The sequence below is a fragment of the Squalius cephalus genome (genome assembly GCF_949319135.1).
Source record: "Squalius cephalus genome assembly, chromosome: 21".
Lineage (NCBI taxonomy): Eukaryota > Metazoa > Chordata > Actinopteri > Cypriniformes > Leuciscidae > Squalius > Squalius cephalus.
In genome coordinates, this window is record NC_137142.1 from 23,872,263 (window position 1) to 23,897,319 (window position 25,057).

Consider the following 25,057-nt stretch of genomic DNA (forward strand, 5'->3'; position numbering starts at 1 on the left):
ACTATCTGGACGACTGGCTAGTTCTCGCTCAGTCGAGAGAAACGCTGATCAGCCACGTGAATGCCCTCCTTCGACACTTAGAGATGCTTGGTTTGAGGGTGAACGTCCAAAAAAGTGTGCTCACACCGAGCCAGACGACAACATTCCTGGGAGTGTGCTTGGATTCGGTGAGAATGAGAGCGCGCCTCTCCCCCGAGCGAGCGGAGGCTCTGAGCTCTTCTCTCGGTCTCTTCAGACCGGGCAGGCTCGTCCCACTGAAAGAGTTTCAGAGGCTACTGGGACGGATGGCAGCGGCATCTTCGGTATGTCATCTGGGGCTGCTGCATATGAGACCGCTTCAACTCTGGCTGAAAGCGCGCGTTCCCCCGAGTGCGTGGTATTCTGGCCACAAGCGCGTCATGGTCACCGGCGGATGCGCCCGTGCCCTGGTTCCTTGGAGGAACCCGGATCTCTTCAGCGCAGGTGTCCCTATGGGCTTAGTGACACGGCGAGTGGAGGTCCTGACGGACGCTTCATCCACCGGATGGGGAGCGGTCTGCTTAGGCAAGCCCGCCTCGGGTCGGTGGTCAGAGAAGCAGACGGAGTGGCACATAAATCGCTTGGAGCTAGAAGCGGTCGCTCTAGCTCTCAGAGCCTTCCGGTCTCAGCTGGAGCAGCAGCATGTGTTGATTCGGACCGACAACACTTCTGTGGTCTCGTACATAAATCGCCAGGGCGGTGTACATTCCAAAGCCCTATTCAGGCAGGCGGAATCCCTTCTGCTATGGGCGGACCGGTTTTTCCTCTCGGTGAGAGCGGCGCACATCCCCGGTGTTCTAAATCGCGGGGCGGATATGCTCTCGAGAAAAGGGATTCCCCAAGGGGAGTGGAGGCTTCACCCCGGGACGGTTCAGCTGATATGGAATCGTTTTGGCAGGGCGGAGGTCGACCTCTTTGCGACGAGCGAGAACACGCACTGTCAGATGTTCTTCTCGCTGTCCCGTTCCCCTCGGGAGGTGGACGCGCTGACTGCACGATGGCCGAGAGTCTGTCTCTATGCTTTTCCTCCGGTGAAAGTTTTGCCCATGGTGTTGTGCAAAATCAGGGAGGAGAAGGCGGCGGTGACTCTGGTAGCCCCGAACTGGCCGAATCAGCCCTGGTTCGCGGATTTGATAGAGTTACTAGCAGGACAGCCATGGGAGATTCCGCTCAGGAAGGACCTTCTGTCTCAGGCGGGCGGAACGATTTGGCATCCCAGCCCCGGGCTGTGGAGCCTCCACGTGTGGCCGCTGCAGGGTCGCTGAGCGAGCGGGACGCGCTGCATTCGCGAGTTTTGAATACTATCGCAGAGGCGCGAGCTCCGTCCACCAGGCGTTTGTATGCTCTGAAGTGGGGTGTATTCTCTAAATGGTGTCAGGATGTCGGTTTAGACCCAGCGGACTGTTCTGTGTCGGATATTCTACGCTTCCTTCAGTATAGGATGGATGAAGGGAGCCTACCATCCACTCTGAAGGTATACGTGGCCGCTATTGCCGCGTTTCACCCCCCTGTTGACGGACAGTCTATCGGTAGACATGCGTCGGTGACACGGTTCCTCAGGGGAGCTAGGAGATTGTGCCCTGCTCGGCCGCCTTCTGTGCCGCCGTGGGACTTAGCTTTGGTCTTGGAGGCTTTGTCACGACCGCCTTTCGAGCCCCTTGCCGCGATTGCCATTAAGGAGCTATCGCTAAAAACGGCTCTGCTTCTCGCTCTCGCCTCGGCGAAACGGGTCGGGGATTTACAGGCTTTCTCTGTAAGTGAAGATTGTATTCGCTTTGGACCGGGAAACTGTAATGTTATTCTCAGACCGAGGCCGGGTTACGTTCCTAAGTCGCTCAATACCCCGTTCAGAGCGCAGATCGTTTCTCTGCCTGCCCTGTCCGCTGAGCCATCAACCTCTCAGGGTTCGGATGCTCAGAGTGCTATTTGCCCAGTCAGAACGCTCCGAGAATACATTTCTCGCTCGGCCGCGTTTCGACAATCGGACCAGCTGTTTGTGTGCTTTGGTGGATGCAACAAGGGACGGGGGGTCTCTAAACAGAGGCTTGCTCACTGGATTGTGGACGCTATTGTTTTGGCTTATGATTGTCTGGGACAGGAATGTCCCCTGAACATCAAGGCTCATTCGACTAGGGCGATTGCCTCCTCGTGGGCTTGGACTAAGGGTATGTCTATTCAGGATTTATGTCTTGCGGCTGGCTGGTCTTCTCAGAACACGTTTGCCAGATTTTACAAGTTGGATTTGCCCTCTGTAGCGTCTCGAGTGCTTTCGGTGAGTTGATCATTTACACAGCATTAGAGAGCTGCTCTGCGCTTTGCTCATGAGTTGTTCTGTGTGCTATTGTGTGTTGTACTATTGTCACCGCTATGCGTTGGCTTTCTCTGTTGTTGTTGCCCTGTTGGTCTACAGTGCAACCTTCCCCCATTTATACTTCCCGGGATATGCAAATTCCGGTAGTGTTTTGTGAGCTTGTGATTGGTCCCTTTGGACCTATCGGAGGTTAGAGGTTCACTATTGGTCAATCTCGGCCTATCAGGCGCTTACATTCTGGGGGCGAGGTTTGTATTGGGTCTGTTTTCAGTGGTTTGCTGCCACGGCGGGATTCTATACAGTTCCCATATACGACATCCGTAATGTCGAGTTCCGTAGCCTTGATAGGGAACGTCTCCGGTTACTTTCGTAACCTCGGTTCCCTGAAAGGCAAGGAACGAGACATTACGCTCGCCGCCGTGTTCGCTATTGATTTAGCGTTTGTTCGATTCTGAAGGGAATTGACGCTGCACTTGCATTATAACTGCAACGGTGTTTCAGTATTTGCATATTTGCGTCAATTGGCCAGCTCTGCTGGCGTTAGCCTATAAGATTTCAGCAGAAGTGAAGGATGAGAGGAGTTCCCATATACGACATCCGTAATGTCTCGTTCCTTGCCTTTCAGGGAACCGAGGTTACGAAAGTAACCGGAGACGTTTCCCCGTCAACGCAGTCAAAATAAAACGGATGCGTGTCATTACCGGTATTAGATGCGTGCATTCGTCTTAAAGGGACAGCACCCAATATACCTGCAGCTGTTTGTGTCACCAAAGTTAATCAAACAACAAAAGAGAAAGCGAAAAATCACGTTTTGTCAAAAGATAAACTGTATTAATACTTAATACAGTTAATTTACCTGAAAGACATAAAGCACTGCTTTATTTCTCGTGTATTTGTGTTTTATTGTATTTGTATTTTTGTTTATTAGTTTCTATGCAGATGCACTAGGCCTACCCTACACAATTACCCCAATCATCCTAGAATTATTAATTCTTTACAAAAAGAGCTATTCAAATCATCAGGTGAAATTGTTTTCAGGAAGTAGCAGTAAAGCAAGAAGAAGAAGTGCAAGATAGTTTTTCTAAATTTCATTTGACTCTATGTGCCTATAGGGGTGGGTTGGGCATGGTGGTGATGTAGTATCTGGATATTTGCCGCGGGACGAGGGCTTCGATTACCTCTCTCTTTTTTGACTATACATGTGTTTGCACCCCTGAAATTAGTTAACTACATTAGTTAACATGAACTAACTACGGTGGCCGAGAGTACTCAACGTGTTGCATGAGTGTCTCAATTTAAAAAATTGCGGTCTCATCTTTGGACCCTACATTACCTAATATTTCTTACCTATGAAACTTATTTAAACATAACATTACAAAAATGTGTACAATGTTACTGATGTAGGCTATAGATTATAATCTGTAGCCTACATCAATAACATTGTACACATTTTTATTATATCTTACCCTCTTCTTTTTCTCTCTTTTTTCTATTTTATTTTTATTTTTCAACCCTTTTTTAACTCTAATACATTTTGTATATTGTATACAAAGTTGTATGTCATAAACATGTCATCTCTGTATGTTTTGCAAGAAACAAAAGTAAAAAATTAAATAAAAAGACATTGACATTGAGCAATAAGCATGTCCCATCCGGGCTCGTCACTTATTAGGGTCCCCTGGAAACATTTCCGTTGTGGTCAGTGCAATTTGCAGTGCATTTTTGTTTGGTTGTGTTGTGAACTTTTGCAGTTTGTTTCTGTATTTGGTTGTGTTGTGACTGTGAGTATTTGGAGCACACGTGTGCAGGGTTTTTCCTGGGTCAAAATTGGTCTTCGGTGGTGGCTGACCGACATGGTCATCCACACACAGCAGAGAGTACCCTAGTACCCACATGATCCGCAAGCCCAATATTGACAATAAATGTTACATTTAAAATAAATACAAAGAAACAGTTTGTGATTTTTTTCTTATCCTATTTATTCATGAAAAAATGATCACTGACAGGCTAGTAAAAGAAAGCGATTACAACTTATTTTATATCTATACCTTGATGTTTGTTTCTTTTGTTCCTCGTTGTTAATATTTGGTTGTTCATTCTTTTTATTTTATTTTTTGGGGGGGCCATCATAGGGGTGGGCGATATGCCAAAAATATCATAACACAATTTTTTTTTCAGGAAAATCACGATTCACGGTTTTATCACGATTCTTTTTATATTTTGTTTTTACTATTTTGTGACTGAGCATTACAGCCAAACTAATGTCCATATTTTAAAAAACAAAGCCTTAGGTAACAAAAAAAAAAACTAAATGGCAGACAGGGGCAAAGATAAAAATATTTGTCATTATTTTCTTTGTTATTAAATATTAAGATCAAAGATACACATTACACATACACAACTTAATATACAAATTAAATAAACAGTGCTTTATGTTTTCAGCTACAGTAGGTGTATTTAACAGTAGCATTGAAGAAAGTAATTAAATGAACAAATATGAAATTAAAACAAAATAGACTTCACTGTATGAATTATACATTGATACTTATTAAAGCTACTTAAAGTTATCAGTCAATAGTTTTGTTGGTTTATTAACATTAAAGGAATAGTTCTCCTAAAAATTCAAATTGTCATAATTTACTCTTTCAAGTTGTTTTAAACTCGAATAAGTTTGTTTCTTCTGTTAAAAATAGAAGTTATTTGGAAGAATGTGGGTAACCAAACAGTTGATGTACCCCAGTGACTACCATAGTATATTTTTCTCCTATGGAAGTCAATGGGGACCAGCTACTGTTTGGATAGCCACATTCTTCAAAATATTAATATTAGAAAAATATTAGAAAATATTAGAAGGAAATTAATACAGGTTTGGAACAAGACAACATTAGAGTGCGTAAATGATGAGATAAATTTTATTTTTGGGTGAACTATCCCTTTAAGGACAAGCGGCAGCGTGTTTACTGAAGCTACTGTCTCTTTAAAAGAGCTGCGCGCGACGCGTCTAACGCATTTTGACAAGCAGATTTACTCAATTTTCTCAAGTTTGCTTTCACTTTAGACATAACTGACTTTATGTAAACCTTGTGTGTATTTAACAGTATAAGCACAATAAGACTCGAAAGATAACTTAGTCCAGTATCCAGGCGCTGGTAGACAGGCTTTTAGTGCATGTGAGCTTCACATGCACGCGCTGAGAAACGCACGCGTCGAGAACAGCGCATCAGCACGCGAATTAAATGTTTAACCGACAAGGCATTAAAGCACATGCAAATTATGAACCTTTGTGAACTGCAGTGTCCTGTCCCTCGGCTCAAAGGAGTCATTAGGTCGCGAATCGGACTTTAGCGGACGTGTTGTGTGGGAAATTGGGAATCCAGACTGTTAGGACATCACGAAAGATTTGTCAACACACACAAAAACACTTCAAACTTTTTTTTTTTTTTTTTTTTGCGTTTATTTAAAGTTATGTCAGCTGCATGTGCGGAATGCTTGTCACAAGTTGTAAGAGAAGACAAGGCAATTTTTTTTTGACTGCAATTCACACCCAGCGCTAATTCAGCAAAAATATTCTCCGAATGCACCGCGTGAAACATGGATTCGGTCTTCCGACCTTTAGGATCAGTTGATTTTGATGCGAAGGGAGAGAGCAAAGACAGAACTGAAGACGGGGAGTGCCCGCGCGGGGGTGGGGCGCTGTGATCGTTCTCTCCGTCGCTCCGTCAGTAGCCTGCTTCACTCACAAAACCCAATAGAGAGCCTAAGTCCCGCCCCTCCGCTTCCGGCTCATGGGACCTTATTTCGGAAAAAATATGTATGGAAGTCAATGGCGAGAGATAACTTATCTTTTTATTCCGTCTGAACTGTGCCCTGAATTACACATATGATGTTTGCCAATTTAAAAGGTAATTATGAAAGTAAAGAAAGTCGCAGTTTGTCATAAAACAGAAGAGTAACATTTAGTTTTATGTGAAAATTGCTCAATGAACTACATCTCTCGTCTCGCACTATGTGCGTCACAAGATCCGTTGCTCGTATGTGTGTATTCTGGCTCAAAACACTCAGGCATGACGGCGTAACGTTACCATTATAATGTAAGACTATAGAAACAATGACTGACGTTAGCTTCAGTAAAGTTAGCTTCATTCATTGAGAGAAAAGGTATGACGTCGCGTGTGCGCCTTCTGGGTTTGTAGTCTTTGTAATTACGTGTTTTCACAGTCTTATACCTCAGCAGTTTTATATCAAGCTGCGACTTTCTTGACTTTAAAATGTATCTTTTAAATTGACAAACATCATATGTGTAAATCAGGGCACAATTCAAACGAGATCAAAATATTTGTTGTCTCTCGCCATTGACTACCATACAATGTTTTTCCGAAATAAGGTCCCATGGTGGTCGACCGGAAGGGGAGGGACTTAGGCTCTCTATTACAGATCAAATAAGGCTTTGGCGGGACAAAAAATCGTTTCGGCGGCCGCCAAAAAATTTTCAATGTAGGAAAACCCCTGGTGTGTTGTGAAACTGATGAAGATTTTTTCTTAATTTGCGAGTGTTTTTCTATTTGCACGTGTTTTCTTCATTTGCAGCGCGTTGAGCTCTCTTGGCCACCGTAGTATTCGAATGTATAGCTATGTCCTCACACTAAATTCATCAGCATTACACATTACCTTCAGCTCAGCTACCAGTGTGAATAATATTTAATGCAGTCTCCTAATTTCTGTGGTAGGGTTTTGGTAATGTGGGCTTGCACTCCATGCGTTACCTGCACCGTAACGGAGCAAAGTGTGTGGGTGTCGGAGAGCTGGACGGAAGCATCTGGAACCCTGACGGCATTGATCCCAAAGAGCTGGAAGACTATAAGCTGGTGAGTGTGAAGAGCTTATTTCCTTTGCAGCAGAGGCGGTGCCAGGACTCACAAACTGGGGAGGCATTAATTATTTTTTTATTGGGTTTCCCTGGTTTCCCTTGGTGTTAAAATCGATTGCGTTTCTGAGGATGCGATAGTAACATTCTAGTTGAACCATGGCTGCAGTGTAAAAATATCCATTGTAAGGCAGCCACCTTGTGGTCATTTAGCAGTACTACAAGTGCAATTCTATAATCTGAAAGTATTAATATAAAAAATGCTCCTGTTTTCCAGGCCAATGGCACTATTGTTGGCTTCCCCAATGCCACCCCATATGAAGGCAGCATCTTGGAAGCTGAGTGTCATATCCTGATCCCTGCTGCAAGTGAAAAACAGCTTACAAAGAAAAACGCTAACAATATCAAAGCCAAGGTCAGAAGTCAATAGGGCCAACCATAGCAATAGTCCTTTTAATGTATATGAGTTATTGATTGCATTATGCCACTCAATGAGAATATGAAAGAAAAATGTAAGATTTCAAAATAACACTTATTTTCACAGATCATTGCTGAAGGAGCCAACGGTCCCACTACACCTGAGGCAGACAAGATATTCCTAGAGAGGAATATCATGGTGATCCCTGTACGTTTTCCAGTCCTAAATGTTTTTAACCCTTTGACGCATATAATCACACAGGTGTGATCAGTTAAGACTGGTCCCTGGAGCATACGATCACACCGGTGTGATTAGAACGTGAAGAGGTGTTTTATTCATATCAGATACACATTGTGTTGGTATTACGTAACTGTAAAATTTACTCTATTCTTTTCCCACTTCACCAACCACTTACTTTCATGTATTCCGGGAGAAGTGGATGAATTGATGTGTTATATATCCGAGAGATACGATTCTCTGAATTACGGTGCAAACTAACATGGTGGCGCCCATCACTCGTTATAAATCAGTTAACATGATCATTATAAAGGTTTATAATAATAATAATAATAATAAGGTGATGCGTTCTAAAATAACTGCCACCTAAATGATGACAGAATTTTAATTTTGAAGTGAACTAATCCTTTATAAAACACACTGGGGGTCAGCAAGAATATTTTAAATACTTGTGAAACGGTTAATATTAAATATAAATATAAAGATTTAATATAAATATTTGATTTACTGTAGTGGTGTAAGTGATGTCCGGAGGTGATTTTTGTTTTTTATGACACTACAAATTTGATTAAATGATCAAAATATGAGGAAAGTATTTTTTGTGTTTTAAATATGAAGGAAAACATAACACTAAACATGGTTAAGGTATTTATCTGACAAAATGATTTTGCAAAATAGGTACAGATTTACTTTTACTATGCAAATAAAATGCATAGCAAAAAAAAGCATACACTGACTACGGCATAATCAGTTATTAATATTTTATTGGTTCTCTCTTGTTTTTGCATGTTCACAATTTCTTTGTATGACAGCCTGGCCAAAAATTATGTCTGCACAATTTGGCATGTTTCATTGCATTATAGCAAATTGACCAATTGACTCCAATCACAACTATGTAATGTGATTAAAAAATCTTTAACACTTGAAAAAAAAAAATTAATATTAAATAAAAAGTTGAAGATGTAAATTTTCCTAGGCCGAACATCACTTTTGGCCACTACTGTATATATTGGTGATTTTAAAAAAAACTATTTTTGATTTTTTTAATCTTATTGATAGAAGTTTTATATGTATATTTGTATAAGTATTTACATATTTATTTTATGTTTATTGTAATATTTTAATACAATAAAATAATATTTAATTTTAAATTAAATATAATTTAAATGTCCCCCCTTTTTTATACTACTTTGATCTTGCCACGAAAAATAGCATTTGATGCTAATATGGAATTAAAAATAAATAAATACATGTTTAAATATTCATAAATTCATATGCATAAATAGGACATGTACCTGAATGCTGGAGGTGTGACGGTCTCCTACTTTGAGTGGCTGAAGAACCTTAACCACGTCAGTTATGGCAGACTGACCTTCAAATACGAAAGGGACTCAAACTACCATCTTCTAAGTAAGTCAGAAATACGTTACCTAGAAAATGTGATGTATAGTCATGCAGTAAAAAAGCAATGCTATACATGGTCAACATAGTTACTGAAGTGTTTGCTGATAGAAATCTTTATATCATGAATGGTATAATTGTTTGCAAATCACTTACCGGTCTTACTGATGAAAAGTTAATTTAGTTCTCTGGAAGGGTTTCCATTTTCCATTTTCTAATTGCTCTAGACTAGGTTATGTGCAGTCGGCTAGAATAGGTCATGTGGTATTTTTGTTCAATTTCTTTATTCTGCTTCCACAAAGCAAATACAGTGACGCTGGTGCCCCCTTGAGAGGATCTGGGCATGTATGCACATAAACACAAACACGTGCTCTGTCCTGGCTTTCTTCTGACTGGCCTAAAATGACCTCCAATTTGCTGCTAGTCACATGGTACAGATAGATGGAACACAAGAGGCAGACAGAAACGGGAAGACACGGATGCATACTGCCTATACAGCTAGTCCAAAAATCCTCTATTTTCTCATGCAAGTTCTTAAGACTTCTCACTGTCATGTGAAAAATCTGTTGAATGGTGTTGATTTTAGCGAATTCATATACTGATACCATCACCATATTTTGAAATGCTTTATGAAATATTTAATTAAATCCATCACAGATTTGGACCCCAGTGAAGCTGTAAGAGAGAATAAGCATTTTGTTTGGGGAAAAATAGCATGTGACCATTACTATCTTATATTCATCTGTCAGTTTGCTCATTCCTAATGGGGATCTAATGTGTCTTTTGGCAGTGTCTGTCCAGGAGAGTCTGGAAAGGAAGTTTGGGAAACATGGTGGAGCCATACCTATTGTTCCCACATCGGATTTTCAAGACAGAATTGCTGTGAGGATAAATGCAGAATCTCTTGTCACACAATTTGTCTTTCTTAACCATTTTAAATTAGACTATTAGACCTTTTATAAATTTGTTTTGCTCATCTTCTAGGGAGCTTCTGAAAAGGACATTGTGCATTCTGGTTTGGCTTACACAATGGAGCGATCTGCCAGAGTAAGTATATATAATCTATTTAATTTATATATTATATAGAAATGCTCACACTTTAGGGTTCAATTCTCACTATTAACTTAAAAAAAAAAAAATATATATATATATATATATATATATTAGTAAATGTTATTTTTATTTTGTTGTTACTGTCTTATTAACATTAATAATAATAATAATAATAATAATAATAATAATACTGATTATTCCTTCTCCTTTAAAACTATATGTAGTTTTTTATTATCTTATTTTTTATTATTTTTAAGTCTAAGAATAAATGTAGCGTTCCAACTGGTCAGTTACTGTGAGATGCTCACCTGCTTAGTGCTGACATATCAGACCCTGAGAGCGTTTTCAAAAAGCTTAAGCTTTCGTTGAACGTTGTCTCAATGTGTATGGAAGGCCAAAACGGAGACTGAAAGATGTGTTTTCAAGTGTCCACATTAGTGTGGACAAGGCCCCTGTCAGGTAAACTGACAGTTAAGTTTAATCTGTAAAAGGATTGACAATGAATCGATAGTCGAGTAGTTGTTAACATCCCTGATTATGGTTTTGTTAGATGGTATCTAACATTTCTGCATGAAAGTTAAATGTTGTACTGCATCAATGCTCCTCCAGCACAATCCTTTCTGTCTTTTGAACATGAACAAACAGATACTCTTACCTGTTACTCACCTAGCAACAGCTTTTGTGTTAGACTGGAATCTGGTAACTAGAGAACAGCATCTTTTTGTTTATGTGCTATTGTTGCTGTGAGTCATTTGTTTCTGAGATCCAGCCCATTAAATGGATTCCTATATCATCCTCCACACCCAATTTGCGTTTTATTGAAAGCATTAGAGGATAAACTACTCTAACAGCACAATATTCTGTAAATAGCACAAACAAATAAAATTGTTTAGTAGACTGTTTAATAAAGCTATTCGTTTCCATATTAAATAGAATACAAGTTCATTTATAATCAACATTTTGATATCCATCTTGGATTTTTTTCTTTTTTTCTTGGCTTCTTCATAAAGGATACATGTGATGCTGCCCTAGAATTAGACCAAAATTTAATAATGTTGGAGGCAGCATAATTAAGATGCCTATTAGAAAAACATTCACTTTGAGAGATCATGTATGATGCCTTAAAATGATGTCTCGGGAGGCAACATACTAGTCTGTCTGTGTTTTGGATTATTCTGTGTGGGAATAATCAGATTGTTAACATAATTCATCTTTCATCCTTTTAGCAAATCATGCGCACAGCCAACAGGTATAACCTTGGGCTGGACCTGAGGACAGCTGCCTACGTCAATGCCATTGAGAAAGTCTTCAAAGTGTACCACGATGCTGGCCTTACCTTTACATAGACGGTTGTATTATTCACCTGACTGTATAAGTCTGCACAGACCTGAGTTATATCACTTAACCCCACTGCTCCTCACGTTTACATTTTATACGCCATCAAATGTATATGTCATATCATTTATGCATGTGGTTAGCAATAGGCAACTTTAGAAGCATCTATTCTTGTGTAGTTCATCATCTTTTCAAATATTCATGGCTTTTACAAAAGCCTATAAGCCAAAGTCCCTTTAATTCAATCTCTTTGTCACATCTCAGAGCATAGCGGGAATGCCTTGCTAGGAAACACCAAAAATTTCAAATCTTTGTAATGTTTTCTTCAGGCCATGTGTTTAATGAAGAAGTTACTAAAAACATTAAGCTTTATGGCCGTACTACACTGGTCAATTTGGAAAGGGGTGCAGGATGAATCTCAGGATTTTTGTATTTTACCAAAATATTGCGCACAAATATCTGGTTTTGCTGCTCTTTGGAACAGTTTTCAGTGATAACCCAAAGCCTTCCTTAAAAAAAAAATGTCTTTAAATTCTTAACAATATGCAAATGGTAGGGCATATATTCGAGAGCAAATGTTTAATTTCATCATCATATTAGCATTCGGTATGAATTAGCCTTTGAAAAAAAGACTTTGTATTGCCTTTTTAAAATTGTCTAAAATTAATAAAATATATATGAAAACGTGCAGTGTGTCAGCTGATTTACTGGGATAGTTTCATTTGTCATTTGAAATGCTTTAAATTTTTCATGAAAAACAAAGATTTTCAAACTAGGATTATACTAAGGCAGTATTAGCTCATTTAAGTGGAAAAAATTAGACCTTTTTCAGTAATAACTTTTGTATTCAGCTTTATTCACTAAACATCATATCACATGGTACTAATAAAATCAAAATCATGCTAAATAAATTTGGGAAAAAAAAATACTTCTTTGTTATTTGAACAAAATACTTCATATGGATGTAATGAGGATAGTTTTTAGTATTTTTTTTTTTTTTTTTTTTTTTTTTTTTAAGTAGTGGTCGTACATAAGATTGAAGAGACATCAAACTATTTACATGAGTAAAAAAGTCCATGACACTAGGAGATTGCTGATGTTAGGCAAAGTTCGCCAGCAGGAAAACTTAAGCCAAAGAGATTTTTCCTTATTGTCAGAACATCATTTCTCACTGAACTCGAGGGCAAGGTCATCCAGTGCATCATTGAAACCTAATTAAACACAAAATATTAATATGTTATTATATTAGTGCATGGTGGATTTACATTTTGTAATGTTCTCTATGAAATTATATTAGAATCACCAAGTTTTGACTTGTGATCTCTAGAAGTTCGAACATTTCTGTGTGTGTGTGTGTGTATATATATATATATATATATATATATATATATATATATATATATATATATATATATATATATATAGTACTGTCATTATTTTGTTTTGATAAGAAGGATGAGCAAACTCACTGCCGTCTGCTCCACTGTTGCTTTCTGCATTGCTGCCTCCTGCACTGATGCTGCCTCCTGCACTGATGGCTCCTCCAGTGCTGTTTTCCTCAGGTTTTTCTGCTGAAAGGAGGCCACCAAATATTCCACCTCCTGCCTTTTCCTTTGGTTTCTTGTCCTTCTCGTCTTTACTTGGGAAAAGACCTCCCATGCCCCCGGTCTTATCAGTTTCCTGTTTCTTTCCAGTAATTGTTTCCTTCACCTTTCTTTTAGCTGCAGCAGCTAGGAGAATTTAACAGCAATGTTATTTAAAGGTAATGACATTTTTTGCAGTTCACTTTCACACACCACAGCTCCTCTTTCCCAGCAGATTGTGGCCAAAAAGTATAGAAATTCATCGAACGTCTAAAAATAAAAAGAGTTTTTTTTGTGTGTTTTACTTGCATACTAAGGCCTTTCTAGCTTCATACCTTACAAGGAGTGGCTATGGACTGACTGCATTCTCAAGAAATATTTCATCTAGCTCTTTTATAGAGATCAAACACTCCTAGCTTATAGGTAGAATTAGAAGTATAAACTGAAAAAAAGGTGTAACATTACATTAAATTTCATGTTCACTGAAACACTGAGTTTGTGAAAAGAAAACAACTTTCCCAGCAATGTTTATGATTTAATTTAGTTAAATGAGTCATGACATCATATTTCTATTACATGCCCAGAGAGATTGCCTAACTAAAAAGGACAACATGTTAGAAATACATGAATTAAAAGTTGATGTCTTCTGTTTGATTTTTTTCTTTTTTTTTTACTAGCTCAAATCAGCGTTATTTTCATATCGAGATACTATATTATTTTACTAATATTTTTAATTTGTTTTTATTTTTTATATTTTTCATTTTAATTTGTTGAAATTTTAGTATTTTTGTTTTGTTTTTTAAATACATCTATATAGTTATTAATTTTTATTTCAGTTTTAGTTCTTTTATTAAATCAAGCTAAACTAAATGAAAATGACAAATGACTAGCTGAAATAAAAATATATTTTATTTTACTTCAGTTATGTTTTCATGTTCTTAGTTTTAGTTTGATTTAACTAATAACCCCAATGATAGCCCTAAAAGTTCGATTATATGATTATTAGTATACTCGAGCCAATAGTTTAGGTAAAATACATAAGAGCTTTTTTATCTCATAAAAAAATCGTATCTATATTTTTGTGCCCTTCAGTTTTGAAAGTAATATAAAAGTCTGGCTAAATGAGGATACAAAATGTCTCGGCATAAAATGGACAAAAACTTTTCACCCAAAAATAGCTTGAAAGTTTCTTTAAGCTTCTTAAACAGAAGGAACTCACCTGCTTTATCCACTGCCTGGTCGACAAATGAATCTGCTGCTTTATTACCCATAAATCCTGAAAGGAAAGACATGTTTCTAGAGTGCGTAGTTGTTGATGTTTGCAAGAGCGGGTGTATGTGTCAGTGTTTTGGGGCCAGTGATGCATGTGGTTTTATTGGGCTGCTGCTCCGTGAAAGTATGTCAGGGATGTGTGTGCCTATTGGCTACTGCAGATTGGGTGGAGTAAAAGATGTCAACAGAGAGAACAGCAAGCTTGTTTGACTGGTTTGCTGGTTTCTTGTCTCATCATAATTCAGGGTTTCAGCAGCACTCAGTATTTGTTGAAATAAGAGCCTATAGTCATTTAAGTATGTAATTCAATTTATTTATTATCAGTATTATTTTCCATATTTTACTTTGTTTGTAGTTATTTCTTATTTCATTTTATAGGTCAGGGGAAATGGAGATGGTTTGGGGGGTATATACAGTGGGGAGAACAAGTATTTGATACACTGCCGGTTTTGCAGGTTTTCCCACTTACAAAGCATGTAGAAGTCTGTAATTTTTATCATAGGTACTCTTCAACTGTGAGTGACAGAATCTAAAACAAAAAAATCCAGAAAATCACATTGTATGATTTTTAAGTAATTAATTTGCATTTTATTGCATGCCATAAGTATTTGATACATCAGAAAAGCAAAACTTAATATTTGGTACAGAAACCTTTGTTTGCAATTACAGAGGTCAAACGTTTCCTGTAGTTCTTGACCAGGTTTGCACACACTGCAGGAGGGATTTTGGCCCACTCCTCCATACAGACCTTCAGGTTTCGGGGCTGTCACTGGGCAATACGGACTTTCAGCTCCCTCCAAAGATTTTCTATTGGGTTCAGGTCTGGAGACTGGCTAGGCCACTTGAAGATGGGTCGTGGCTGGGTCTTCCAGCATGACAACGACCCGAAACACACAGCCAGGGCAACTAAGGAGTGGCTCCGTAAGAAGCATCTCAAGCCTTGAGATGCTTCTTATGGTGCCACTCCTTAGTTGCCCTGGCTGTGTGTTTCGGGTCGTTGTCATGCTGGAAGACCCAGCCACGACCCATCTTCAATGCTCTTACTGAGGGAAGGAGGTTGTTGGCCAAGATCTCGCGATACATGGCCCCATCCATCCTCCCCTCAATACGGTGCAGTCGTCCTGTCCCCTTTGCAGAAAAGCATCCCCAAAGAATGATGTTTTCCACCTCCATGCTTCACGGTTGGGATGGTGTTCTTGGGGTTGTACTTATCCTTCTTCTTCCTCCAAACACGGCGAGTGGAGTTTAGACCAGAAAGCTCTATTCTTGTCTCATCAGACCACATGACCTTCTCCCATTCCTCCTCTGGATCATCCAGATGGTCATTGGCAAACTTCAGACGGGCCTGGACATGCGCTGGCTTGAGCAGGGGGACCTTGCATGCACTGCAGGATTTTAATCCATGACGGCGTAGTGTGTTATTAATGGTTTTCTTTAGACTGTGGTCCCAGCTCTCTTCAGGTCATTGACCAGGTCCTGCCGTGTAGTTCTGCGCTGATCCCTCACCTTCCTCATGATCATTGATGCCCCACGAGGTGAGATCTTGCATGGTGCCCCAGACCGAGGGAGATTGACCGTCATCTTGAACTTCTTCCATTTTCTAATAATTGCGCCAACAGTCGTTGCCTTCTCACCAAGCTGCTTGCCTATTGTCCTGTAGCCCATCCCAGCCTTGTGCAGGTCTACAATTTTATCCCTGATGTCTTTACACAACTCTCTGGTCTTGGCCATTGTGGAGAGGTTGGAGTCTGTCTGTTTGATTGAGTGTGTGGACAGGTGTCTTTTATACAGGTAACCAGTTCAAACAGGTGCAGTTAATACAGGTAATGAGTGGAGAACATGAGGGCTTCTTAAAGAAAAACTAACAGGTCTGTGAGAGCCGGAATTCTTACTGGTTGTTAGGTGATCATATACTTATGTCATGCAATAGAATGCAAATTAATTATTTAAAAATCATACAATGTGATTTTCTGGATTTTTGTTTTAGATTCTGTCACTCACAGTTGAAGTGTACCTATGATAAAAATTACAGACTTCTACATGCTTTGTAAGTGGGAAAACCTGCAAAATCGGCAGTGTATCAAATACTTGTTCTCCCCACTGTATGTGCTAATTTGCATAAATACCATAACAGGCCTAAACATTGGGTATAGCCATGTGAAAATGTCTTGTTGAATCTTGTTGACACATAACAGTAAAATACTTCATGTTGAGGTCTGAATGGAACCCATTTAGGCTACCCATGAGCATTAATACATAGAGGCAGGAAGAAGTACTTTAGAAACCAGCCTTTATTAATTTTTAAGAGATTGGGTTTGGGGCTGGGTCCATGGGACTGTTTCTGGGGGACGAGTCTGAGGGAAGAACAGGAGACAATGGTAAGGAGAATGCAGAAGACAAAAGGTAGGCAAAATAAAAAGTGAATCCCCAGAAGCAGTCCCACGGACCCAGCCCCAAACCCCATCTCTGCAATAATAATTCATAAAGGCTGGTTTAAAGTACTTCTTCCTGCCTCTATGTATTAATGCTCAAGGGTAGCCTAAATGGGTTCCATTCAGACCTCAACATTATGTATTTTACTGTTATGTGTCAACAAGATTCAACAAGACATTTTCACCTGGCTATACCCAATGTTTAGATCTGTTGTGGTATTTATGCAAATTAGTACATACGTAATTAGATTATGCACCGCTTGTACATGTTAACAAACAGTTTCAAAACACTTGTAATACATTTTTTGTTTGTCTTGATGTAAGTAATCAACTCAGTAATTTTCATGGTGATATCTAAAGGTTAAAATGTTTACCATATTCATGTAAGAAAAAGAATGAATAGGCGTATGAATAGGCTATATTTGGGTCTTTTTCGAAACTTCCCCCTAATGGGATTCTTCGGGGCCTTTTTTTTCCTCACTCAGGACATATTGAGGATACAAAATCAGTTGAGTTTGCTTCTGTTGCAATTTGTTCAACCTTTTTTCATAAAATGACTGGACTAATAGCCTACTAGGAGGTTGGTCTTAATTTTGCTATGGCCATTTCTGACTTCAGTTGCATTTATGTTTTGTTGTAGATGACTTTCCCCTGAGCTAGAGCAAAACGAAGGGCTGATAGACATCTCCGTCTCCTCCCATAGCTGGAATGTGGAAAAAGCTGAATGTAGCTTTCATTTCAAACTCGGATAACGCATGCAGACCATGAAAACTTCATAAACGCTGACATTCTGCCAGAGGCACAAAGCTTCTCATTATAGCATTATAATAATGGCCATATGGGATGTTAGCTGTGTGTCATGAAGTCTTTGTTTGTCGATGGGATGCATATTTAATTGAATGTGCTTGTGCCCCGGGAACAGGGAGGGGAAGCACGAGAGGTGTGTTCTGATCTGAGAAGGGTGTGTGCTTTTGTTGTTTCACTGAATTAAGGGTGGAGCTGTATGTACTATTTATGTTATGGAATGAAGCAAAATTGAATACATAATGTTACAAATTTGCTACTTAGTTGCTTCTTTATACTACAAATATTGTGAAAACTAGACTTGTTTGCCTTCTTTGCAATATGGTATTTTATATATTCTTATATATTTATTAGCAATATTCTGTCTTTAAAATAAGGATAAAAATGAGAATAGGTTTATTTTTCACAAAACTGAATTTATTACAGGTGGAGTAGGCTTATTCAAAAAAATCAGCTGTTTTCAGACTTCATTGGTTGTTCAGTAAGTCAAGTAAATGAGTATGAACAGTTAAAGTGTAGTTAAGAGGCAGCATACAAACACATTATGTATCCTACTTAAGTTAACCTAACTCATCAAAATACTCATCCTTTTTTATTAGATATACAAGATTCAACTCATTTTTAAAACTCAGTTTAATGTGATTTAAGTTTAAATTAATTAAACATCCAAGTTGATTTTACTTAAAAATTTAAGGGAGCAACTTTTTTTTTTTTTACAGTGATTATTTGCAGATTTTGTGAGTTGTCTATAATGGATATACTTTCGCAAACTACATATAAGAGCATTTCTGAAGCCCGTCGCACTATAACTACACTTTAAGATAATACTGAAACAGATTTAATCGGCCATATTTAATCATTTAACACCATCAGTTGCCTTCTTTTTTGGGATTTACCCATCTGTGATTCTGTCTTTTTCTGCTCCTTGTTTCAAACACTGTCTTCCGATACAACAACTTAGGTATATTCGGATTGGAATGTTTTCCTTTTCGTCACAATGACTGTGAAATCATCATCATAGCCTACATCAAACCTCATTGTGTTGGGTGGAGGAAAACTGGTATACCAGTTTCAGGGCAGGTAAGAAAGACAGACTATAAAAATCTTCAAATCACAAGCACGTGCATGTAATATTTGCACAAATGTGGTAATGACACGCACTGCACAAAATATGTGAATACTGCATAGCTAGATAAAGGAGTTGTTTTATTCTTGTGAATAGTATTTCTGTGAAAGAAAGTAAGGTAGCTTTTTCATGAGGAGAAAGCAAGAGAGATAGGTGGGTGACTTTGTTTTTTGTGAAGTTAGATATCACTTAGTGTCCATCAGAGGTTTAGCATTATAATATTAAGGCATGGTCAGCAGTAGCTAATAAACTCTCTCTCCTATGAAGCAAGACGCAGAGCATCACAGGGGTGTTCAGTGCGACATCAGCCTGAAATCAAACACAAAGACGTTTACGTGGGTATGGTTGACATACTGTGCAGATGACTCTCCATTATTTTTAAAATATCACTTTTTAAACACCTGGTAACTCACTATACATGAAACAGAGGTACGTTTTATACAAAGCCTGTTTGTGTCCTTTATCATCTCTGCATTTGTGAGCTGAAGCACATGTGTAATGTTATAACAGTAAAACCTTTCTGATAAGACTGTAAACATGAACTGCTGAATGTGACAGGAGTCAGGACACTGAATTTGGTTCAGTGTTTGAAGGAAGAAAAATGGTCAGATCAGATGTCAGCATTGTTTGCAACTGTGTAAACACACTGACCTAAATTCTGAGTTACTTTCTGAAGGTTTTGCTTAGATTTAAAAAGCTTTGCGTACGTGTGTTTCAGTCATAAAGCTATCAATGTATTGAAGCAAAGACAAAGTAGCCTACAAAATGACTAGAAAAGGGCTAAATGAAATGCACACAGCTTTTTAAATGTATATATGCTTCTGTAAAGAAAGTTTATTCCACATACGGTATACCATCAAATTTAAACTGCAATAAATAAATAAATAAATCTTTTCATTTGTACATGAGAAGCAAATTTCCAGAGAGTATAGGCCTATTATTTTGAATTAGATTTTTCTTCTTGTTTTAAGCATACAACTGACTAAATGAGATCAATAGATTTTTAGATTTATGCTATCAAATAAATATGCTGATTTGTTGCAAATAGGGAAAAATACGAGTGGAATAGCCTAAACTTAATTCAAGATATGTTTAGCAGCCTACTGAAAATTTGATTTCACACAATGTTGCGATTTTTTTATTATTATTATTATTATTTCTGAGATTCTTTTAATAGTTTGATATCGGTTTGCTGAGGAGAAAAAGTACAATTACTACAGATTTTTTGTTTGTTTTTAAATCCCATTTCAAGAAAAACTTCTGCTCTCTTACCTCACCTACTGTCCAGCGTCTGTAGGCTGCTCTACAGCTTCCTCGTGCTTCGACAGCTCCCCCTGGAGGCAGAAAGACAACAACACATCTCAGCTGTCAACGGCTTTTAGAAATCGCTGATTATCATAATTTCACGTCGTCAGGTAGGCCTATTTGCAAAACAGAAAAACAATTGTGAAATACATCTTTTTTTTTCTTGTTTTGCCATTGCTTTCTGGAAGATGTTAGACTCATGTTCATGTTTGTTTATGTACAGCGACGGATAATGTGTGGCTATCATGAGCTGTTTGTAAGGATTTAATTAATAAAAAAACAATTTGGGAGTTCTAATGAAAGAAACTGGGATGCGTTTTAAAAATGCAGAGCAATGTTTGGAAAGCAGAAATGGGTTATTAATGAAGAGCACAGCGAGTCAAATTCTTTGCTTGGTTGCTGCAGGCCTGCCTCCTAAACTGCGAGAACAGTATATGAAAATGTATAATTTGATGTATTCAAATGTATAGATTTTAGTCTTTAATGGTCATGGTTTTGAGGTAAATGTGATCATTCAGCATGCTTTTATTGCATGCATGCATTTATTGAGTTTCTGAAAGCACCTCATTATTCTCCAGCTCATCCTGTCCATGAAAGAAAAACATGAGCATCATATCAAAAAGACCAACTTTATGACTGAACTGTGCATTAAGCAATTTATACTGCATTCATACTGAATGATAAGACCAAATAATAATACAGTGCACCTAAAGACACCAATTTTACATTTAAAAATCTAATTTATTTGACCAATTATTGGTCACATATGATGATGCATATGAAAATCCTCACCAGTTTTACCAGGCCAGTGGATACGACCACAGTCTCCAGCCCCTCCACTGCCTTTTCTGAAATCTGATTGGCTCCAGCCACGGCACTCTCACCCACAAGATTCGCCTGCTCAGTTGTTTTTTGGGCAGCTAGGACAGATGAAAAAGCATCCTTGCATTTTGATTTGAGATTTTCCATTGATTAGGGTTTTAGGAAAATGACATGTGTTGTTTAGTTATGTTCTGTTTCTATTAATTCTTTTACCTGTATTTACACTTGTCGCAACGCCTTCCTTTGTCTTTGTTCCTGTCAAAAATAAAATGTTCATTGTGAACAAGTAATATCGCTGTTGAAATGACATATAGTTCACCTAAAAATGAAATTCTGTCATCATTTACTCACCCTCACTTCATTCCAAACCTATATGACATTTTTTTTTTCATACAAAATTCATACATTTTCTGAAAATATTTTCTTCTGCAGAAGAAAGCAATTCATACAAGTTTGGAATGTGCAAACGATGTAAAGAATGACAGATTCTTACTATTTATGTGGACTTTCCCTTTAAGCGCTTAGACATGCACTCTTGTGAACAAATGCTTTTCCCATAAACTTGTACTTAATTTCATCTTATTTTTAGACAGATATCTATGGCTCCTTTTCTGAGATCCATACACTTAGTCTCGTCTGGCAGTGCAACTAAATGTCCGGCTATCTCCAATACCCTAGAGATTCTATAAAAATCTTGGCAAGTAGAAATTGCTTCTGATCTACAGTCAGTGTACAGGTTGTTGATTGGCACCATTAAGTGCTATTAAGCTGTACAGATCGAGAAACATCCTTTCTACTGAGTGATGCTGCATGTTCTTGCACGTTAACAGTGGAAAAAACCCGCTTCTGCTTCTGAAAGGGCCCTGGGATCACTAGAGCTGAATCTCCGTTGCACGAATGGCCCTTAGAACAAGCATAAGCTCTGTTCATTCCCAGAACCTTTGAGCCCACAGCAACGTGTCTGTGAAAGTTGCTCCTCCTTCCCAACATGCGCTCACACAGCACAACAAAAACACCCCTCAAAAGAGACATGACATTGTCCTTGTTGTTCTGGACAAAGAGCTGATTTACTATTAAAAGACATGCACATTCTTCAGGGCTTAGCCTCTGCTTGCGACACAAACATGCCTGGAATCTTGTATTATTAATGTCATAATCAATAAAGACTGAGAACATTACCACCGCCCAACCCCTGCTGCAATATGATGTCACTTCCACAGCATCTCTGATTACATGACGAGGCACAAAACGTCTCTGCGGCTGTAGCCCGCTGCTAAGATTAAGAGGAGGAGACTGTGATATAAATATAGCTGTGCATAGATTTTAGAGGAAGATATTATTGAGATGTTTCTTTCTTAATCATGTAACAGATATGCTACAGCACTTTTTCACATAATAATTCTAGCAAGATCTATACTTGAAAATCAATTTAAAGCTTTTTATTCTATACGTTAGTCTGAATTACATCACCTCACTCTCTGCTCCAATCCCAATGCTCTTAATTTCTGATTCATATGAGACTTAATGGAATTAAGTCCTAAAAATAATTAATATGGACTGTGCTCACACAGTTCTGTGATGAAATTGGTGTTATATAATGCAACAGAAATTAAAGTGACAGTTTTATGTGAGTTTTGCTTGATCTATAGCAGGGGTCCAAAAGTCTTGGACTTTCTGTGCTTTCTAGCTAAAATGCAGCATTCAAGCATCATCAACGCCACCAGTCTATCTCAAACATGACCATCATGATTTGAGAGCATCTTAAGCTTCAATGGAAAAACATCTGACCGTCTGAACAGATATTTTTATTCATCATTTCTACTTTATAATTTTTCTTTTTGTTCACATTTTTAAACCCTAAAACTTTGTTATTTCCAAGTTTAAATTAGATTTTGAATCACTAATTTTCAATGTGGTCTTTCCCCACTAAATAATTTATTATTATCATTTGTATATAACAGATGTCTGTATGTATAGAGTAGTTGAGACAGAGGTGTGTGCTGTATGTGAGTGGGCAGTTTGTCACAGTTCAGGGCAAAGTGACCTTGCTTTTCTTTGAGAGGCTTGAGATTTCTTTGAGTAGATTGAAGTAGATTGAAGATCATATGTGTGGTCTGGAGGAAAGCTTTTACCTCCAGCTGACTGACTGACAGACACACACACACGCAAACACACACTTCTCCAACATAAGTCAGTGCATTTAATAGCAAGCACATTGTGCTTTGTTCATAACACTGAAAACAGAATGACATGTTCCTGTCACTGGTCTGTACTCACACTGAGAGCCATTATGAATCATAAAAGATTGTGCATTGACCCGGACTGACCCCGGTCTCTGAAGTGGACCAGAAGGGAATGGGATTGTAGTGCTGTGTGCTCCTGTGAGCAAATAGCACAACCAGGAAGAAATGATGTATTACTCACGATGTTTCTGCCAAAAGTCATGTACAAGATGCAGTATTTTTCAGTAACACAAAATGTTACCCACATTATATGTCAATATAATTTAGTACTATAGTATAGCATTAACAATGTAAAAGCAAGATGATCAGCATATTTAGAACTTCTTGTGACGTTAAAATAAAGTATGACCTATCTTGTAGTTTACATATCCATTTAAAATGCAACATAAATGGGGTTCAGTTAGGCTTTTCTCTTCATAATGTGTCTGCCACTCACAGCTCATCGATTGATTGATTCCTATCTTCTTGTTCTTCTGTCTTTCTTTATATCTCCCTCTTCATTCCCCATCCGTTAATGAGATATAAAAAAGATGGCTACTGCTCTGGACAGAGTAAATAACCACGGTACTAGTAACCATGTCATTTGTTTACAGCTGAGTCGGCAGATGAATTTGTGATCTGATAAGAGACAACAGGCAGGTGGATAGAGCTGTTTTTTTTTTTTTATTGAATGCTCGCTGTTGTTCACTCACTGTAGTGACGAAGCAAAGCAGTCACATGTAATGGGTTCATGCCCCACATCTATCTTCATTGCCCTGGTTTTCATTTTCAGGACTCTTTATCATCAGTGCCAGCATCAGTGATGTTTAGTTTTTTTACGCCATGCATTGTAAGCAAAAAAAAAACAAAAAAACACTGACGATGATAAAATTTAGTTTTATCATTCAAAAAAAGCATGCCGGGCAAACTCGATTACTTTTTTAAATATATTTGATAGAAATAATTCAATAAGATTTGACTTTCTGTATACATTTAATTGATTAAAATGTTATATATTATTATATTATATTTATTATATTACAAACTATATATATATATGTATATATATATATATATATTAAATCTTTAAATTTGTAATTGTGCAATTGCTTTCTAAATATACAATTGCAGTGTTTTTAAAGTATGAAAATGGCACACAATACCATGTAAAACAGCTTCGTCTTCACTACACTTTACTGTAGAAAAAAGTAATGAATATTATATTAAATATATTTTTAGACAGGACAAAAAAGGCATTTCTGACTTTGATCTAATTCTCTGATTTTTCTCCCTTCAGTTGAATTTGTACTTACCTACATACATGACCCCCTCTTTGGTTTTGGCAGCTGCCTCCTCCACCCCAGCCTTGGTTTTCTCGGCGGCGGCCACCACTCCCCCCTTAGCCATGGAGAATCCCTTCTTCAGCGCATCCATTCTGGAGCTCGGAGATGGGCTTTATGTCCTTCAACTGGAACTGGCTCTCGTCTTATAACTGGTGGATGGAGCTGTGTGTGCTCTGACTGCCAGTGTGGTAAGAGAGTGTGTGTGCAGCTCCTTTGAGAGAGGGATGGGCACTCAGTGCTCAGACAGATTGGGACACCCTTAACAAGAGGAGAAGTCAAGCGGAGGGGGAGAAGGCACGAGAGAGAGAGAGAGAGAGAGAGAGAGAGAGAGAGATAGGGGGTTTAATAACAAGTGGGTGAGAGGAATGCCGAGAAATGGAATCCACAAGAAGCTTTTCAGTTTGGCCTGTTTTCTCTAGCCACCCATAATAAATGAGATTCACATACTGGAAGATTAAATTGTTAATGCTCAAATCCAGCATCAGTGCACTGCTTCATAAAACTATTAAAC

General features: G+C 38.3%; 3 protein-coding genes across 3 annotated transcripts in view; 1 reads left to right on the top strand and 2 right to left on the bottom strand.

Annotated features, from left to right (window-relative positions):
* Positions 1–12,321, top strand: part of glud1a (glutamate dehydrogenase 1a) — a 23,272-nt gene extending 10,951 nt beyond the window's left edge. The window contains exons 7-13 of the mRNA XM_079854754.1: positions 7,057–7,194; positions 7,471–7,608; positions 7,738–7,818; positions 9,135–9,258; positions 10,040–10,131; positions 10,234–10,296; positions 11,529–12,321. Of these exons, the coding sequence (XP_079710880.1) occupies positions 7,057–7,194; positions 7,471–7,608; positions 7,738–7,818; positions 9,135–9,258; positions 10,040–10,131; positions 10,234–10,296; positions 11,529–11,648 (756 nt within the window). The 3' untranslated portion in view covers positions 11,649–12,321. The remainder of the gene's footprint in view (positions 1–7,056; positions 7,195–7,470; positions 7,609–7,737; positions 7,819–9,134; positions 9,259–10,039; positions 10,132–10,233; positions 10,297–11,528) is intronic.
* A 292-nt stretch (positions 12,322–12,613) lies between these two features.
* LOC307148863 (uncharacterized protein) lies at positions 12,614–14,630 on the bottom strand. Its single transcript, XM_079854767.1, has 3 exons — positions 14,440–14,630; positions 13,107–13,367; positions 12,614–12,848 (listed from the first exon to the last, which is right to left on the bottom strand). Exons 1-3 carry the CDS (start codon positions 14,510–14,512, stop codon positions 12,799–12,801), a joined length of 384 nt encoding a protein of 127 aa, XP_079710893.1. The 5' UTR covers positions 14,513–14,630; the 3' UTR covers positions 12,614–12,798.
* Positions 14,631–18,103: 3,473 nt separating this feature from the next.
* On the bottom strand, positions 18,104–24,814 carry sncga (synuclein, gamma a). Its single transcript, XM_079854768.1, has 5 exons — positions 24,517–24,814; positions 21,195–21,236; positions 20,952–21,079; positions 20,127–20,188; positions 18,104–19,163 (listed from the first exon to the last, which is right to left on the bottom strand). Exons 1-4 carry the CDS (start codon positions 24,635–24,637, stop codon positions 20,132–20,134), a joined length of 348 nt encoding a protein of 115 aa, XP_079710894.1. The 5' UTR covers positions 24,638–24,814; the 3' UTR covers positions 18,104–19,163; positions 20,127–20,131.
* Positions 24,815–25,057: the final 243 nt, after the last annotated feature.

Excerpts from the sequence above, each read along its gene's own strand:
- LOC307148863 (XM_079854767.1), bottom strand. The coding sequence starts at position 14,512 with ATGTCTTTCCTTTCAGGATTTATGGGTAATAAAGCAGCAGATTCATTT. Across the intron at positions 13,368-14,439 it reads CCAGGCAGTGGATAAAGCAG|CTGCTGCAGCTAAAAGAAAG; the intron begins GTGAGTTCCTTC and ends AAATTCTCCTAG. Across the intron at positions 12,849-13,106 it reads CAACAGTGGAGCAGACGGCA|GTTTCAATGATGCACTGGAT; the intron begins GTGAGTTTGCTC and ends GTGTTTAATTAG.
- sncga (XM_079854768.1), bottom strand. The coding sequence starts at position 24,637 with ATGGATGCGCTGAAGAAGGGATTCTCCATGGCTAAGGGGGGAGTGGTG. Across the intron at positions 21,080-21,194 it reads TGCGACAAGTGTAAATACAG|CTGCCCAAAAAACAACTGAG; the intron begins GTAAAAGAATTA and ends CATCTGTCCTAG. Across the intron at positions 20,189-20,951 it reads CCACTGGCCTGGTAAAACTG|GGGGAGCTGTCGAAGCACGA; the intron begins GTGAGGATTTTC and ends TTCTGCCTCCAG.